Source organism: Arvicola amphibius, chromosome 9, assembly GCF_903992535.2.
Source record: "Arvicola amphibius chromosome 9, mArvAmp1.2, whole genome shotgun sequence".
NCBI classification, from domain to species: domain Eukaryota; kingdom Metazoa; phylum Chordata; class Mammalia; order Rodentia; family Cricetidae; genus Arvicola; species Arvicola amphibius.
The window spans coordinates 95415867-95435876 of NC_052055.2; the positions used below are offsets into that span (position 1 = coordinate 95415867).

Below are 20010 nucleotides of genomic sequence, written 5' to 3' on the forward strand. Positions count from 1 at the left end.
TGGCAGGCCACACTGCATCTGTACTTGGGGAGCAGGATATGAACAGGAAATGGAATAGGGTTCACCCCCTTTACCTACTCTCTCCAGCAAACCTAACGGTTTCATAATCTTCTTAAATAGTGCCCACCTACTAGGGCCAAATTTTCAGACACATGAGCTTATGAAAGACATTTCACATTAAGACTCCAGTGGTTGGCACCATTGATTACTTTCATACAATATTGGTTTCTTTGGCCAAGAAAATTAATCTTATTTTCATATCCTTTTTATAATTGCAGATATCGTAATTAATTAGGAATGCTAACAATCACCAGGTATAGTGGTGCAGGCTTTTAATCTTAGCATGGGGGAGGGAGAGGCAGGTGTATCTCTGAGTTTGAGGCCAGCCTGGTCTACAGAGTGAGTTCCAGGACAGTTAGGGATACAAAGAGAAACCCTGTCTCAAACAAAACAAAACAATCTGACACACACACACACACACACACACACACACACACACACACACCCAGAAATGCTAACAATCATAAATAGTAGCATGATATGTTCTTTATACTTACATTTCATGTCCCAAGAAAAGAAATTATTAGACTGACCATGTCTTTAATTCCAGCACTTTGGAGACAGGAAGATTGCCCCAAATAAAGTAGGCTGGACCTTGTTAAGAAGACAAAGACTTTGTTACTGAATGAATAGAAAATGCCTTAGCATTTTACCTGTAGATATCCATTTGAAGAACATAAGTACCTTCCAAGTTGAGTTTACAGTTGTGAACCTCTAGTTTTTTATGTCCATGTTCTTGCTTTCTCCTGGAGACGTCAATCTTACATCATTCCTTAGAATATTACTCAGGATTAAACAAGATAACGCTTCAGTTTGCTTGTATATAGAACAGAAAAATAATTCCTCTCTTGTAGGCTTTTTATCAGGGCTAAAGCACCTAGTTAAGTACTTTTTACATGCTTCCTTGCTTCATCGTTCTCTCAGTACATTAAAATACCATTTTAAAAGTTACTTTATCATTGTATGTTATGTGTATGTTTATTTTACATGCACATTTGTCTGTACCATGTGCATGTGTGCCAGTGGAGGCCAGAAGAGGGCTCTGGATCCTCTGGAACTGGAGTTAGAGACAGTTGTGAGCTGCCATGTGGATGCTGGGAATTGAGCCCAGGTCCTCTGGAATAGCAACTGATGCTCTTAACCACCAAGCCACCTCTCCAGCCCCGAAAACACCATTTGCTGAAGATATTTTAAGGCCTCCTGGTGCTCTTATTGTATGTTTGCTACTGCGGTGAACTGGAATAGTTAACTATGCTGTAGAAACATTTATTCTTTACTTTTTAAAAAGCTTTTTGTGGCAGAATGTGCCTAGTGTTAATGAACACTTCACATTTTAGTTCAAGTTTATTTTTCTAAGTAAAATAAATAAATAAAAATTACTCAACGTATTTTGTACAACTAAATATTTTTTTTATATCTGTCTTTTGTCCTTCCATTATTCTGTTCTTTCTCCTTACCATGTTATTTTAGAGCATGAGGCTACAAAGCAAGATGAGCATTGGCGTGGGGAGATGCATTAGTGAAGTTTGGAGAAGTCTAGGCACAGCCCTCCGATGCCCTGGAGGCACATAGGGCAGACACACTTTCTTCCAAAGACACCTGGGCATTTTCATCTACCAGTGAAGCTTGTTAGACTTAGGCCCCGAGCTTTAGTTTGGGGCTGACAGTATAAACAGCCACTGTTACCCTAGCCTTCAGCAACAGTTCTACACAGCGCCCTTTTGTCTTCCTTCTGAGCCACGCTCCATTCTTCTCCATATCTTCTGGGAGACTGGGTAACTTTTCTCCTGACCCTGTGAGCTGGCGACTTGTCTTCTCCTTTGTGGAGATTGGGAAAGAATCAAGATAGTGGCAGAGGGAGCTAGAGCCAAACAACATCCCAAGCCAGCCTGAGATCTCACCATCCTTCCCTGTTGGCTGCATTCTGATCCTGTCTCCATAGCTCCCACAGAGTCTGGAGAGACAGACGGATAGCTGTAGCCATTGCTGTTGGTGCTGTGACGTTTTGTTGTCCCTCATAGAGAGCAGCAGTGAGGGCAGTAGCTGTCCAGGTGATGCAGTACTTCCTGGAGGTGACCATTTCTTTTGTGAATGAGAGATGTTTATACAAAATAGGTAGGCGTTGTCTTTGTAGCTGTTTCCCTTCTAACAATGCCAGCTGAACTCCATATAGACTCTTCTCTAATTCCTACTCTCTACTAAAGATTCTGGACTCCCTTTGCCCTAGAACTAAAGAAAGTTGTGGTCTTTCATTAAGTTGTTTAGGAAGAGGAGAAAACAGTGGAAAGTGCTTGAGTAGATTTCAAAAATGCTTTAGCTTAATTTTTTTCATGAAATATATTTTGATCATATTCTGTCCCCTCCCCAGCTCCTTCAAGATCTATGTATATTTAGTGAAGAGTCACGTACTCACCTAGAGATAGAACATGGATTTCCCCTTAGGCTGTTCCTCAGTTGCTTAGCTTCTGACTGTTCCAGTATTTCTTACTACCGCCAGTCACTCAAAGGACTCTACTTGGTCATTTGCTTACTTATATAATTTCAGAACTTTGTATTTATTCCAGGAAATGTTCTAAATAATATGTCCGTTAATGTATTTCAGATTACCCCCTCCCCCCCATTTCCCACGTCACAGCGAGCGGTCTTGTAGCTTGTAAGTAGCGAGCATAGCCAGTTCATGTATAGTCACTTCTGTCTGTGCGCTTAGGCAGGCTGGCTTTAGGTTGTGAATTCCAAAAGACCAGGCCAGTTTTAGTGACAGTTTTTACTTCTTTCTTGTAGTTGTTTTTGTGGTGGGCACACAGGGACTTGAAAGGTGACTCTTTATTACCACTGTCTATACTGCAGATTTAATGAGTGCTCTCCTTCACAGATACTCCTAAAAGGGCAAGACAATTGCCATTGCCTTTATTATTTTAACTTGTAGAGAAGGAAGCAGTATAACCCATGACTGAAACCTACCCATTTTTAAACGTTCTCCTGATGTGGACGCTTGAGCCCAGGTGATGTAGATTGATACCATTTCTTCACATACCAGGGAAGGAAGATGACAGTCACTAAGCTGGACTGAAGCATGGTGTCTGTGACCAGTGGCAGCATCAGCACTAAAATACCTGGTTTAGAGCGTTCTCTTGCAGCTGGATGAGAAGTAATAGAATAATGCCAAGCATACTTAATTGGCATAGGAGGGAGGCACGTGATTTAAAAATCCAATAGGATTTTGATTTTTCCATGCATCCCTTAGGATTTCAGTGAATTGGACGTGGTATTACCATATTTCTATGCTCCTATGCAGGTAGCTTGTCTGTACAGTGCACGTGTACTCCGGCTGTGCTAACTCCCTGTGCTCCAAGCACACAAAGGGCACTGAAAGCTGCAGCCAAACTCAGGGTGAATTTGGTTTGGATTAAATTTCTTGAGAATTACTATTTCAGTTATGTGTTCTTAGTAACTCTTGTACATTTTTTAAAAGGATCTTTAGAAATTTACCCTCACTGGGTGGTGGCAGCGGCACACACCTGCAATCCCAGCACTCAGGAGACAATGTCAGGCAGATCTCTGAGTTCGAGGCCATCTTGGTCTACCTAGTGAGTTCCAGGACGGCCAGGAATACACAGAAACCTTGTCTCAAAAAACAAAACAAAACAAAATGAAAGAATAATTTCCCTCAATACTACCATGGGTATTTTCTTTATGTAATTAACGTATTCTTAAAACTATACAGTGCACATTTATGTGCTTATATTATTTTTCCTATATTAAGCTTATGTATGCCCGTAGTTAATTATAATAGTTAACCTCACTAGTTCTTGCATTGGATGAGGTGGGTTGTTCTTATCTCAAGATTTTACAATCGGTTTCCCACATAATCAAGGATGTAATCTTAAGTGAAGAGTTACTTAACTTGCTGAGCTGTGTGCTCAGCGTTAGAGTGGTCAGCTGCTGCTTTTCCCCAGTCTGCCTAATTCTAGTCAGCTGACTGCAAACAGAAGCCGCGTTTCTCTGCTGCCATATTTTAGGCCAGACTGTAGTGTTCCATAGAGAGATGAGCTGTGGAATGTGCGGAGTGCAGCCTCTGCTCCTTACACGTTTGCTTTGTATTATTGATAGGTTCATTAGTGTAGGCTTGAGTGTGAATTGTTCTGACCTGTAGGTGTGTGTGTGTCCATGTCCGTCTGTCCCTCCGTGTCTGCTTCATTCTAGATGCTGTGAATCATGTTCTGGATGACTTGATGCTGTAAGATTTGCTCAAGCGCCATCTTCAGTCTCCTGTCTGTCTTCATCTTCCTGGACTGTTGTCTGTCCCTGTGCTGCAGAGTCTGTGGGTGTTGGTCTGTTGAGGTTTGCTGCAGTAGTGGCCATCCCTGCCCTGTGCATGCTCTCTTGTTCCAGTTCAGCTTCTGCTGTGAAGCAGGCCCTCAGTGTGAACATGGCAATTGGAAATGCTTTGACAGCTAGCAGAAGAACGCATTTAAAAGGCTGACAAGGAACGTGACATGGTCTCATCAATCTTCTTGTACTTCTCGTTTATCGCTGGTGGGAGGAGGAAAAACCGGGCAGATTTTTACTTAGGAATTTAAGTCGATAATGGTCTTTCAGGGTCTTGACTGGGGAATAGTCTTTTGGGCATATAACTAATTGGCTTAAATTCTAGGCTCTATAAACCAGTATGTATTGTTGAGGAGGTAATGCCATTTGGTCTCCTTCCCTCCCTCTCCCTGTGTGTGTATATGTATGTATGATGGTGTAGATTTAATTTTCCTTTGATGCAGAAACCCAGCTCTGTCATCCTACTACTTTGAGTGCAGGCATGGGATAGTAGGTGGTCCTCTTTCTGACAATTGAGTTCTGTTTCTTGTCTCCTGCGAGAGTTCCATTTTTAAAACAATTGTTCTGACTTGGCCAACCTCAGGAGACTCCAGACAAACTCTTACCATGTGTTTTGCTTTATGGTCATGCAGAGTGCCAGGAGAGGGTCTCTGGGGAGAGATGGCTGTGTTGTTATTAGGGGTGGCATCACTCGTCTGATGGCAGGACGGAGATCTGCTCTGAGGCTCTGCTCCCAGACCTCTCTTCCAGAGAGTTCCACTGCCTCTGCCTGTCTGTGTACTTGCACTGTACGCATGACTTCAGAATAGAAGGAGGAAGAAGGGACTGAAGAGCCTATCTCAGGTTAGTGAACTGCTTTTAGACCAGACTGAAATGTGCATGCAGTCGGCTGCCCTGGAGTTCTGTTATGATTCATCGTCAGACAGTGTTTCAGTCACTTCCCTTTCTAGTTATCTAAGGTAGAGGTCTGTTTTTCTTTTACTTTCAGTAATTGCTATGCAGCTTTCTTGCAGTGCCTAATAGGGTTGCGAAGTAGTAAAGTAGTAGGCTTAACCAACTTGTTTTCAAAACTTCAGAAGTTGTAGTTTGTTTGCCCATTTGAATTGGATCATGCGAATCCTGTAAAAGTTTACTTTTCTATCCGACAAAAATCTCACATCTTAAACGGTTGTCTTATATATCTTTTAAAATCACATTTGAAAGAACAACTATTCTTTGATAAGATACACAGTGTTCAGTATCAAAACAGCTGTGCGGTGTGTTCAGAACATACCCTAGCATGCATTTAAGGGAGCGGCAGCAGTCGAGTTCATGGTAGTGGTACTCCTGGTGTAGCATTGTTGAGCAGGACTAGCATCAACAGTGGGTAAATATAATTAGTTAGCTTTCCTTACCAGTTTCTTTGGTATCTGTAGATTATAGTCATCTTTCCTGTTTTTCTAAGAAGGAACACTTGCAGGGCTGTGTGTGTGTGTGTGTGTGTGTGTGTGTGTGTGTGTTTTTATATGAATAGAAGTAACAGTATATATAGTTAGGACTCAAATTGCTATTCATTGTTAGCAAGAGAATTAGCCTAGCTGGCTGTTGGAAATAAAGCACGTTACACTGGCATTGCTGGTTTGACCTGTGGCATCCTTACTCTGTCTTCTTGCTTCATCCCAGCAGTAAGTTGGTGAACTGTTTTAGATTTCCTGTCTGCCCACTGCTGCTAGCAGGGAGGCCATATTGGGGATTTGTGCCTATGTTCACCAGGGCTTGCTTTTATGTTACAGGCTGTTGTAGGAATGCAATGTAAAAAGGCAAAGGTAATTGTAGTTAAAATCACAGCACATATTTGTTATATGTTGTGCACTGTAAAAAAATTTTTTTATGCTAACCTAATTAATTATTTATAACACTGGGAGGGGGCGCTCACCTGCTTGGAATGGATCCCCTATCTTGGATGTAAAGGAACTTGAGTGTAAGGAATTGGCTCATGTTATTTTTAAACCAAAAACATCATCATTGCTGTGTGTAGTGGATAATGTTTTGGAAAGCGGGTGCTGTAAAGAATAAGACCACGAATTTCTGTTGTGTGCATGTGTGTAAAAATATTAAAGAAAAAGGCCATGACTTTGAAGGGAAACAAAGTGTGGTGGGGGGGAGATAATGGGAAGGATCTTAGGCAGGAAAAAGAAGTTGTGTAGTTATATTAAAAATAAAAACTAATTAAAAATCTTTGGTTGTTTACTAGTACCTTTAAAGTCAGAACTAAAAATCACTTTATTATTGCTTGCAGTATGGGCTGTCTAATAGTTTCCATGGTATCTGTACTTTTGGTTCTGTATTGTCATGATAGCAGTTGATGTGCAGCAAAATCATTAAAGTGCTGTGATTTGGTACATTAATTTTAAGTAGGGCTTTCTTTCCTAAGTGTGATAATAATGTTTTTTTAAAAAAATCATGGTTAGTTCCTGGTGCTGCATGCCTCTGATTCCAGCAGAGTTAAGGCCAGCAAGATTGTGGGTTTCAGGATAGTCTGTTCTGCATAGTGAGATTGTGTCCAGATAAACAGAAGTCACAGTTATATTCTCCCAGTGCTAGGTAAGTGGAGACAGATGATTTGTGGGGTTTTCTTTGTCATTCTTTCTGGAGGAACTGAAACTTGTAAATCAAGTTGTGTTAATGTAGCACACCGTATCAAGCCACATGATGCTATTTTAGGAGCATGTTCTTAACAAGCACAATAGTCAAAACCAACAGGAATAGGTTGTTGGTTGTTTATCCCCTTCTCCCCTGTGGTTATTTGTTCTAATTTCTTTACTTGTCAGTTTCTAGTTTGATCAGCCCCATGAATTCTACCTTCTTGGATTCACAATATTTTATACTTTGATATTCTTGATTTGGCATGGGGTGGAGGTGGGGTTCAGTTAATTACCATAAATTGGGGATTGGATCAGCATCTAGTCGATGGCTAATTCTGCTCCACTGATGAGACCATGGATTTCAAAGTCCTGTGGGATGATGTTTTCCAGTTGGGTTTGTGGCAGTTTGCACTGTTCCTGTCTCTGTGTGGGCTGGTTTCTGCTCACAGGTAAAGACTGGATTCTTCCCCTTACCCCAAGTGGTTTCTTGGTGGCAGTGCTCTCCTGCAACCCGAGAAGGGTTCCATATTCCACGGCTTTCATCTGTGCAATTCTCTCCTCTCTGGACTTTTATTCATGTGGTTGCTGCCGATCCTCCAAACTCTGTTCTACTCCCTGAGCTCATAGGCTCCGCTTGCTCCATTTGAGTCTCCTGTTCTTGGTTAGTCTAGACTCTCTCCCTAAGGCAGGAAACTGCCCATCCTTACCTGGTGTCTTAACCTCCTCAGGATTTGTTTAATTTTAGTTGTTTAGGTAGGAGGGTAAATCGTCTGGCCCTTGATACTTTATCTCCTCCAGGAGCAGATGTCCCTCCCTATATTCTTTCTAATTGCTGATACTTCTCAGAGCATAGCCTGTATCTGATCATGCCAAGTGAGTAAGCAGGAGCTCCTGTGACCTGAGGTCACACACAGGTACTGCCCATCACTCCCTTGCAGCTTCCCTTTGTCAATCTGCACTTGAGTGTTTGTATGATTTAAACACCACTATTCAGCATATACAGTATTTTTTTCTTTCTTGTAGTATGTAGTATGGGGAGCTTCGTGAATTTGTCACTGGCATGAAAGTCTACGGTGTCTGGATGGCCTGAAGCTATCTATATCCCTATAAGGGAGCCTCTGGCAGTCAGAAGTAAAGACAGGATGATGAGCCTCTTCCTTGCTTCTTATTGGGAATGACTTACTTTTGGAAACTGCTGATCTTAGGTCACAGCAGACAAGAAAGAACAAGTCTGAGGCCTTGTAGTGCCTCTGGCCTAGTCCTAGCCAGGCTATGAGGGTCTTCAGGTTTGGCAGAACCCTGCAACATTAGGGACGGGAGACACACATGGAGCAGATCATAAGAACTGACAAAGTTCTGTTGAATTCTCACAGGACTCACATTCCTGTTCCATAAACCATAATTTTTTTCAAAATTAGTCAGATAATACATGGCCATGTAGAAGATTAAGAGCTTAAAGAAGAAACTGACCTAGAGATGGTCTGTAGTAGGATCTCCTCTTCCTTTCTTTTGTGCACTCATTCACCCTGTCTGTAGCATATTTACATTGTGGACAGCCGCCTTTGTTGCCAAGGTCATAACTGCTTTGCTAGCTTCTGGGTGTTTTAGATTTTGGATCCCCCCCTCCCTTTTTGTTCTTAAAATTTAACAGTTTGGGCCTTTTAAAATGTTGAAGTACAATCACTTTTAAAACATTGAAGTGTAATTGCAATTTGGTTTTGGAAATAAATTTGTATTATTTGAGATTGTATCTTTAGAAACACTTATACCTATGGTATTTTGCCTTATAGTTTGGGACTGATTTGGTGCCTGGGTGTTGACATGAAACTTTGGAACAATCTATTAGTTCAAGGACCTAGAAAAATAGTGCTTGATTGGGACTTGATGGAAATCACCATGTGCGGTGCCTTTTGGAGGTGTGCTTTTTCATCGTGTTGATGGGGGCAGCAGTCTCCCAAGGCTGCTCACAGATGAGTGCTGGTGTGGAAGGAAAGGGTTCTGCTCACTGTGTTGTTTTAGTTGCAATCCCAGGTCTGTCTCATTCTTCCATGCTGTTACTTGTTTTGTTTTTAATCACACTGCTAGATAACCAGGTGATTAATAAGGGCTCATTGAAGTACTCAGCAAGGAGCAAACTTAGAGAAAGGATGTAGAATGCTCAGGGCTGTTCTGACTAGATGTGTCGCTAGGCAAAGAAGACCTTCAAGGCCAAGGCCTTTACCAGAAGAAACACCCTGGTTCAGTTACATAAAAAGAGTGTGACTTAATACAGAATGTGTTCAAAAGAGTGTTTTTCTTCTGTGTTGAGCAAGCTTCTGTGCATATGCGACTTTCACTTTGGTTATATTAATTTTCATGAGTTTTTACTGTACTATTCAGTGATTTGGATGAGGATGTTAGTTTTGAAGACTGTCAGTCTTGTGACCTGATTCCATAATCTTAATTTTGTTCTAAAATTTATCTTCTTCTAGATCTGTAGAATTTTCTTCATTTACATATTGTTGAATGGTGAATTTAAGATGTGTAATTTTTTTATGTTTGAATCAAATTAAACTTAATTGAGTCTGTGCTCCCTTTAACTTGACTTGAACTGAGTAATACGCTCAGATCTACCAGGACTCTGTAAGTTGAAATATCTTAATTTCTTTCAGTTTGCAGCCATAAGGAAGAGCAGAGTAGCAGTTGACTAAAAACCATTCATTTCTCTCAGGAGCATGCTTACCTCTTAGTGCAGAAATCCTCCAGAGAGACTGCGTCACTTCACCAGCGTTTTTCTCCAGCTTTGCAAAGACCACCAGTTGCCCCTCTATTTACTCAACTGTCAATAACTGATATTTAAATTTGTAAAGAAGCCAGGTGGAAAGATGGTAAACTCAGAACATTTCTCTGTCCTCTTGTTTCCCAGTTAGTACCCCGGAGGTCTGCCTGTCTCTGATCAGTCCTACCATCAGTGGAATGAGACAGCACTTAGACAATAAGGGGTTAAAGCATATTTTAAGGGAACAAAAAAAAAGGCTGGAGATGTTAGCTCAGTGGTAGAGCGCTTACTTAACATACTCAAGGCACTGCAAAACAATCTTCAGAACACCACCCAAGGGGCCATTAAAAGACAAAGAGCCAAAGTAATAATTTGCACCCCTATGTGCTCAGATGGTGAAGTGGGCAGTGCTTCTCATTTGACTCATTTACAACCCATAGCTGCTTGTGCAAATTAATGTTGTGCAGATGTTGGCTCCTCCCAGCCCCCAATCCTCTAATAGCCAGGGAGCCAACTGAAAGCTCATCCACTGTCAGAACCCAGCTCCAGACAAAGACCTTTTCTCTGAGATTTGCTCCTGTTGGTCAGAGGCCAAAATGCTAATTGGCACCAGCTGCATTAGCTCACTAAGTGGGGGTCAGCAGCTGCCTCATCATTGGAGGAAACCAGAAGAGAGCCCTCTTCCCTTTTGCTCCAAGAAGCCCCTACCCCATCCTTCAGATCCTCCTATTTGCGATCATCTTGGCTCCCCTAGAGTATGAAGGACACAGTAATTTGGACTCTAAACTAGATACATGGGGTGTTGTATAAACTTTCTCTGTGTAGCTTTGTCAGTTAAGCTACTTTTTAAATGCCAGCCCCAAGTCTGTTTACTGCCTGTTTACTGCTGTATCTTCTACTTAAATACGGTGTTTACTTTGATGGTGGTGGTGTGTGTATCTAATAAATGTTGAAATAAGACTACCAAACTTATATTTTTAGAAAACATTTGTTTTTTGTTTTATGTGTATACAGTCTGTGTACTACATGTGTGCCTGGTCACCATGGAGGCCAGAAAAGGACATTGGATCCCCCTGAAACTGGAGTTCTAAATGGTTGTGCACCTCCATGTGGGAGCTGGATATAGAGTCAGGATCCTCTGGAAGAGTAGCCAGTGTTCTTAACTGCTAAGCTATCTCTCTAACCGTGAACCTTACTTTAAACCAATGATCAAAGGGAAGTTGAAACTCAAAACTTGCTTCATTATATGTGTAGTCTAAAGAAAATGTAGAATATTGCATACTCAGTATTAGTCCTTAGGTTCTACTTGTAATTGGCTCAAAGTCCACTGGCAAATCTCTATTTCTGATGCTTTTTCCTCCAAGGCTAGGCCTTCATAATAAGTCAGTAAATGACAATAAGCGGTGGAGAATGTCTTTATTAGATATGCAATAGTCATCTATTTTAAAATCATAAAAACAATAGAGATAATGTTCAGAGTATCCATTACATTACATCATCCTAAAACAGTACTTTGGAAAAGAGACCACGATTTCCTCTCAGTATTCTTTGTAGTCGAGTTTCTTATGGCTTAGGATTTGACTCCTTAAGACCTCAAGGGCATATTTTGGCAAGTAAATGAATGTAATCACTTTCTCTCTAGATGATGTATCAGTCCTCTAGAAAGGCTACTGTTGAATTTGAGTGCACTTAAGATTTTGTATTTCATTGACTAAGACGTAACCCAGTTTCTCTTTTTGAGATGAGTCCTGTTATATAGCCTACAAACTTGCATAGTCTTCCTGCCTCAGCCTCCCAGATGCTGGGATTCCAGGCTTCCCAGCCCAGTTCGAAGGTGTTACAGTGTGAATCTTGTGATGGTGCAGCATAGTTACAGAACACAGTAGTGTGTTTTTGTCTAAAGATGTGTAGAATTAGAAGAAACAGTGCAATGAAAACCCACCAATCATATTTCTCAGTATACATACTCAACATTTTCAGACCACTGGACAGTACTGAATTTAAGCTTATAATGAGAATATGTGCTTGTTTTTTAACCAATGGGTTATGGAACTATCAAGCACCTTTGGAAGCGTTTGATGAACAGCTAGATCCTAGAAGAATTGCCTTCTGGTACTCACAGGAAAAGTGCACTGCAGCCAGTCAGACTCTTCTGATTCTTAATTACTCTTCAGGGAGCTGCTTTTGTTTATTCTCTGCCAAGAAGCAGAACCAACTCCTTGTCTAGTGGGATGTGACCATGACCCTGGGAAAAATCAACCGAGATGGAGAGTGGAAGAAGGTGGGAGTGAGGGATGTATGGGTAAACATGTCCCTGAACGAGGACAGCTCTGCAGCAGTGAACTGTAGGTAATGTTTTAGCTTACTCTGCTGCCTTGTGGACAGTCGTCTCCTATGGAAATTACAAGATCACTGTATTTGCAGAACGTCTGTAACATCCCAATATCTGTGTCTTTGACTTATCATATCTTTTTTGGTAATAATACCCAGGAGAAGATCTGCCATTCATAGATTCACTACTTTAAGATGACTGCATACCTTCTGAGGAGTTTGGTTTCTAAAGCAAAGTATATAACTGAAATTATATTTAATATTTTTCCTTTTCCATTTCCTTTGGTCTTATCTTTAATATCTTATCAGTGATAGTTATCTTTTATCTTAGAGTATAATAGTGATTAAAGTCTAATATATTTTTTGAGGCTTTAAGAGAACTTCTGTAGATGCTGGCTTAAAACAATTGATATCTTCATACCTTGTGCCTGTACTCACACACACACACACACACACACACACACACACACACACTTACACTTGTGAGTACTTTACTATGCTTCACTGGACATGCGTGTACACACACCTGTGTATTACTGAAGTTATTCCGTGGAAAGGGAAGAACGTTAATGTCGAGGGGGTGTGTTTGTGCAGAAATCTAAGGAAGCTGTAACAATGGAGTACAGAAGGAATTTTAGAGATTTTTATCGTGAATTTACCCGTTATACTGAGCTCTCACCTCAAGGCTGAGTCCCACACACACACACACACACACACACACACACACACACACACACACACACGTTTTTCTTGCTTTAATTCTAATTTTCCTTCATTTAGATGATACTTAGAGAACCCCATAGTCCGTTGTCTTACAGGAAGTTTGTCAGCGTGTGTAGCAGGCAACAAAATAAAATGTCCGTGCTGATTGATGGCGCTTTCTTCCCTAAGTGTGAAGAGAGGCAGAGACTATGACTTCTCTCCTTTTGTCATTCACAGGACAACTTACTGAAGTTTTTGTGCCTGTACGTCCATCTGTTTCCTTCTTCCTCCTCTTCCCATCTTCTCTTTTTTTCCTGCTGCTCTACTTATTAATATGACAGCAGGCGCAAGGAAGAGCTCAGTCTGAAACAACCTGTGTAAGGAGGTCAGCCTCTGAGTGGAGCCTCGTACAACACCTGGAACACATATGTTGTCATCTGAAGTCTAGTCATAAATGTTTCCTAAAAAGGAAGTAGCCCTTCTTAATGATCATTTGAAATAGTAGCAGTCAAATTACCATTTTACACTGGGGTTTACTTGAGCAAACTGCCTCCCAGAGAAGTAGAGTCAGTAGCCTGAGGTCACAGGTCGTGGCGGAGCAGGCTAGAACTCCGCTTGGTCCATCCTGCTGTGTATCACACTGGTTATCTCACATGCAAGAGGGTGAACTGAGAATGAAGTGTTTCTCCTGTCACTTTACCTTTGCTTATGTGGGAAGAAATCAAATCATTCAAAAGCCACGTTTTGTTTTGTTTTGTTTTGTTTCCTTAAGGATGAAGAGGAAGAAATAAAACTGGAGATAAATATGCTGAAGAAATATTCTCATCATAGAAATATTGCAACATACTATGGTGCTTTCATTAAAAAGAGCCCTCCAGGACATGATGACCAACTCTGGGTAGGTAGATCTTTGCAAGTCTTGGGTGTGTTTTCTGTCTGTGGTTGTTATAATAAGAAAATTAAGGACTTCACAGGGAACATGGAGATTGAAAAAAAGCAAAACCAAACCAAAGGGAGTTGTTATCGTTAACCTTCCTTATCCTATATCTGTAGTATGGCAAGGAGATGGGAAATGAGAGGGCACTTCACAGGAAGCCGTTTCATAGACAAGAAAGAGTGGTATTGTCAGTCAGTCATTGGTGACACTAATGATAGTAAGGTTTTATGAACCTGAAATTCCAGGGAAATTTCCTGAACCAATACATTCAACCCTAAAAGAAATTATATTCAAAATGATGACCGAGAGACCATCATCTGTGTGAGTTGCATGAGCTAAACTGAAGGTATTGGATTTACCAAGCAAGAAGATTGATTGATACCTTTTTCTAATGATTTTTAAAAGGCTAATGTAGAAAACATTAACAGCTTGGTACCGACATGAGAGAAGAGAAGAATGGGGGTAGAACTGAGGACCCAGAAGCAGATATGCACAGTCATAGCTACTGATGTGTGACAGAGATGTCAGAAGCAGACCTTGGAGAATAATGTCTGTAACAGATGATTCTGGGGAAAGTCACTCAGAGAGTGGAACCAGATTTCTATCTCTCATGATGTACAGAAATAATTGAAAAAGGGTCAGAGGTCTTACTGTAAGGCCTGGCCCTGCGAAACTGCTAGAGGACCGCATAGGAGCACTGATGGAGGACAGGCGAGGGTTTTCAGAGAGGACCCTGTTGTCCAGGACATAAAACCAACAGTTGACAAAGGGAATTACATAAGATCGAAAAATTCTCCACAACAGAGGAGACAGTCAAGTGAAGAAGCTGGTCTGAGGAGTAGAGGAAACTCTTCCGGCTGTGCATCTGATGGAGGATTAATATCTAGAATACATTTTAAACAGCAAAAACCAAACAACCCAATCAATAGATGGGGTAATGAACAGACAGGCCTCAGATGAAGTACATATCACCAACGAATACCTGAAAAAGTGTTCAGTATTCTTAGCTGTCAGGGAGAAGCAGTCACAAATGCCTGTGAGGATGTGGGGAAGGGAACTCATACACACTGCTGGAGGAACGGAATTGTTGGCCACTGTGGAAGTCAGCATGGAAGTTCCTTAAAAACTAAAACTAGAAATACCACGTGACCAGCGATATATCCCCCTTGTAAGTGGGTGTCTGGCGGGCTCCACTGTGGTGGCCCAGGAGATACTGACACACATGGGTGTTTGCAGCACTGTGCACAGTAGCCACATTGCAGCCAGACTGTGCACTCATCAGCAGATGAATGGATAAAGGAAATGCATTATATACACGCTGGAGTTCTGTTGAGCCACAAAGAAAGATAAAACTATGTCATGTGCTGGAAAATAGATGTAACTGGAGGTCATCCAATATAGAAAGACATGTGTTGTATGATTCTTCACATTTGTGGAACCTATAGAATTCCTTACTGATAAATAAAAATCACATACACACAGAGTCTAAAACAACAAAATGGTGAACAATACCTCACTCAGTTCTTTGTCCTCCACATACATGTATACATGTGCATTCTTTAATAAATAATATAGATGAAAATGTGCTTTGAATCAATCCTTGCACATGCATACTGTGTTAGTTCAGTTTTTGTTACTGTGTTAAGACACCAACAAAAGCAATTTAGAGGAGAAAGGGGTTTATTCTGGCTTAGAGTTCCAGCTTCCATCATGATGGGGAAGTCATAGCAGCCAGAAGCATGAGGCCCGTTCCTCACATAGATCAGCAGTCCCAAAGCAGAGAGCAGATGAGAAGCAGGGCCAGGTTATAAAACCTCAAAACCTGCTGCAAGTGACATATGTCCATCAGCAGGACTCTCCTTCGTAAATGTCCCACAACCTCTCAAGTGGCATCCTGGGCACATGGGCCTGGCGGGGGGGCATTCATTCAGAGTAAAACTCATGGACGTACAGACGAGAGAGAGGGAAGAAGAAAGGAGAAGGGAAAGAGGAGCAGAAAGAAAAGGGAAGGAAAATAGAAATGAAATAGTTACTATTGCCTAAATCCACTCATAATTGCAATTTTAGAATTGTTCAGTTCATTTTCTAGGAACATCACAAGTGTAGTTGTTACTGTGTTTATATATATATATTCGAAACTGTATAATTGCTCAGAAGTACCATAGGAAATATTATGAAATAATTTGAAAATCATTTCAAGGAAGAACTTCTGGAATACTGATTTCTGTTAATTTGGCAGTGATGACCAGCAAAATGACCTCTGTTAGAGGGAGGGAAGAAACACATCATTTGCCACCCAGATATGTGTGTGAGAGTCTCCTGGACTGTATGAATATACTCTCAGTGAAGTGGCCACAGTGGATATACTCTCTGTAGAAAACATTGCTTGGATGCTTCCAGCATGATTGTGTGTGCGCCTAGGTGTTCAGGGGAGCAGGCGATTCATCTGTGTGTTCTGTTTTGAGTGTACACTCAGTCTGGTCTATGATTGTTTCCATCTATCTTGTCTGCCCTGTAGCTTGTTATGGAGTTTTGTGGGGCTGGGTCCATCACAGACCTTGTGAAGAACACCAAAGGGAACACACTCAAAGAAGACTGGATTGCCTACATCTCCAGAGAAATCCTCAGGGTAAGTAGGGAAAGCGAAGTGTCCCATACTTATCTCATGTGTCCATCTTCAACTGAATCCAAAGTGTGTTCTACATCAAGAGATAATTATCTATTTTCATAGCCAAGTATTTTCTGTACTTCGTTAGTTTATTTTACATCATGGGTTTGAAACTTGCCACTCTGTGGAAAGGTTGATTTTTTTTTTTTTTTTTTTTAAAGTAGCGTTTCCTACTTAAGAGCTTGCCTTGTGTGGTTGGAAAACACTTGAACCAAATTGCTGTGTTCAGAATACACAGACTCCCCCTTGTCATTAATCTTAATAAATATTGCCGTATAATATAACTATACCATCCTAATATTATGAATGTGGCCTAAAAAAGAGGATAGATATAGCTTATATGCAAACACTGCACCGTTATAATATGAGGAACTTGAGCATGCTCATTCATATATATATATATATATATTTGATTTCTTGAGACATGGTTTCTTTATGTAGCCCTGGCTGACCTGGTACTTGCTATATAGACCAGGCTGGCCTCAAACCTGGAGGTCTTCCTGCCTCTGCCCCACAAGTGCTAGGATTAAATGTGTGCACCATCACTGTCTGACTGACTGCGTGTTTGTATTTTATATAGAAGAGGTTTTGGCATTCTGGAACCAGTCTCCAGATATACCCAAGGGTAACTGTAGTCTCTGAGTTTGTCTTTGTTGTTATTATAAGGCACCCAATAGTTCCTTTCTTTGGCATTTAAAGGAAATAAGAGTTAAGGAGATGAGAAATGAGCCTGAACTGTTGTGTCTGTAGGCAGTGTGGGGAGAGGCTACAGATCAATACTAAAAGAGCTGAGTGCTGGGTTCCAGAATCTTCAGCAGACTTTGGCATTAGCTGTTAGAACCTCTTGGAATATTTATGAAGTGAGTCTTAATGCTTAATGTTATTTACAGCTGATTGCAAAGCTGGCTAATGAGCTCAGAGAAAGTTTCTAAATTGCTGGGTTTTAGCCACTAAATGGTTCCTTTCAGTGGTAAAGCCATCCTGACAGCACAGAGGTTTTCAGAGCTTCATATTTAAAAGCTGCATGAGAGTTGAAAGGATGTCTTTCATTCCATGACCATAGTTTTTCTTTTCCTTCACCCCCTAAATTACACACTTAAATTAATTGGCTGCATTGTTTACCATCCATTTTTTAAAAATAAAGACTGAACGAAAACTGAAATTTTACTTATTTCCCTGCTAAAGTCTGGTAACAAGTTAGTATTTTTTTTATTGTAACTAAATTTACTTTCTATATATAAGATTCACAGAAGACTACAAACTTAAAAGCTGCCAACTAGAATTCCTAGAGAAATCTTTTAATTTCTCTTTCCTCATATGTTTTATGGAGTGTTCAATGAAACTTCCTTCACAAACCAGTGTAAGGAAAGGAGTCTGATGGAAGGAGAGCCATACTTTTATAATTACTCACACTTGTCATTATTAAAATATCAGGTGCTTACTTTTTATGGATATTACTGAAAACTGAGGCTGAAAGGGAAAAGCTGCTGTACAGGCTGTTTTATTCTGTTTATTCTGTTTAAACATAGATATACCTTTTCTGTGTGTCATAGTTGTAGACTTGTGGCCTCCTGCTTTGGCTTCCTGTGTGTGTGTTGTAGTTTCAGGGGTAGAGCACCATGCTTAGCAGATGAGAGATTTCTCAAGTGGAGAAATCTGTGCTTTTAGCATAATGTTATAGACATAAGATGTATATCAGACATTAAAGATGATTTACCTTTTTTATATACTTGGGAGGAACAGTTTACCTCTAAGTATAATGTGTTTGTTTTAGCATTTTGTCACCCTTGACCCCAGGAACATTGAAGAGAAAACCAAGTTGCTGTTTCTCTAGTCAGTGTGGTGTAAATGTCATCCTTTGAAGTGCTGCAGACTGTTTCCTTCTCAGTGAGCATCTTTAGTAGGAACCTTCTCCACTCATGAACCATGTACAATAAACATTTTCTGTGGCAGAGTTTTAGTTCAAAACAAAGGAATGCCCCATATTATATGCTGGTGTTTGTTTTAGGTGTTGTGTTGATGTTGATAGAGAAAGTAGGGTACCAAGATGGAGGTGAGGTCTCATGTAAAAGGCACCCCAGTGGGTTCTCTGGATTCCCACACATTGTTGAAGGTAGCTAGTTTCTCTGTGGGAAAACTTTTCCTCACCCCTCAGTGGACATTCGAGAAGACTAGACCAGGCAAGGGTCTACTCTGTAGACCACAGCTGTCAGAAGTCCTCTATTGGGCTAGTCTGCTGAATGGTGAGGGCCACAAAGTTCACCACAAAGCCATTCCTGCTCATTCATATTCTAATCAACATTTCATACTGAAGACGAGAACTTAGAACTTTACGTTACCAGTGTTGAGGGACAATTTGCTCTTTAGTTACTTGTAGTCAGTTACGGTAGACCTAGAAGAAAACCGTTTGCTAGCTCAGAAACACCGTCCCAGTTGATTTAGAGCAGGCTGTTTGCAGAGTAAAATGGATCTGGAGTCTATCAAGGAGGGATGATTGTGGCCTTAGTTCAGGCTTGGCTACCAAAGTACTTCATATAAGGGACATGTATTCATGTTTGTTCTGAGTAATTATACTTCAAGATAGCAATATTATGAGCTATTTTCTGAGTAGAAGCAGCAATGCTTGCACAGTATGGACTGGGAAATGGGCATGGTTTCCCGCACTTCCTGCTGGAAGTATGCAGGATCGCACATAAGCCGTAACTCCGAAGACAGACTGCTTATGTTTGTGGGAAGATGTGGAGGGTCAGAAGTAAGTTCATGCAGGTTACAAAGCAGAAGTGAACTAGAGCAGTAGAAGTAGGAATTCTGTAAAAGAACGAAGTGGCTTCATTTTGTTCTTTCAGCATTTAATGTTATAGCATGCAGAGAGGGAGATGTGCTTCCTAATTAGACTACTGGAGGATCATGTGTTTGGTGCTTTTCCCCCATCACAGCCTTGGGGCATACTACTACACCTTGTGTTATGAGAATAGATAAGTATTGCATAAGCTGTGTTCTGTTTCACTGGCAGATTAGTCAAATGAATTTAGAGCCCACCATGCTTCAAAAGATAGTGATCTAGAGCTGCAAAATGATGGAAGTTAGGCTTGATAGCATAGCTGTGGTCCTAGCACTCAAAGCTAAGGCAGGAGGTTTTCAAGTTCAAAGTCAGGCTGGGTTACATAGTAATGACTCTGCTTGCAGCCACCACCACCACACCCCATCTTTTATATATATATAAAGCAAGCCGCTTACAAGTAGTACTGAGGCATTTCAGAAAAAATAGGTTGTTTGTGTCTTAAGGAGGCACGTTGTGGGGTGTGGCTTCTCTAGCCAGGAAGAGGAAAGTAATGAGTTGTGGCAGTGGTGCATAGCCGCCTTCACACCACAGTTGGGTGCAGCATGTGTTTTCCCACCGCTTCCTGAGAGATGTTGTTGGGCTCATTCTAGATACAAGGGCATCAAAAAGTGCTCTGTGCCTGGAACATTTTCCCCTCTAGGGAAGAAAGACATTTTATCTCTATACAAGGCTGTTCTGGTGGCAGAATTATTTTACATCTGGATGGAAGTAGGGTACATCAGCACTTAAATTGTTCCTGTGTAGTGGGAAGACAGGCCT

General features: G+C 41.0%; 1 protein-coding gene across 39 annotated transcripts in view; it reads left to right on the forward strand.

Moving 5' to 3' along the window:
• Map4k4 (mitogen-activated protein kinase kinase kinase kinase 4) overlaps positions 1-20010 on the forward strand; it is a 141741-nt gene that overhangs the window by 70829 nt on the left and 50902 nt on the right. For all 39 annotated transcript variants that reach the window (XM_038341606.1, XM_038341608.1, XM_038341615.1 and 36 more), the window contains exons 4-5: positions 13577-13702; positions 16260-16370. In XM_038341606.1, the coding sequence (XP_038197534.1) occupies positions 13577-13702; positions 16260-16370 (237 nt within the window). The remainder of the gene's footprint in view (positions 1-13576; positions 13703-16259; positions 16371-20010) is intronic.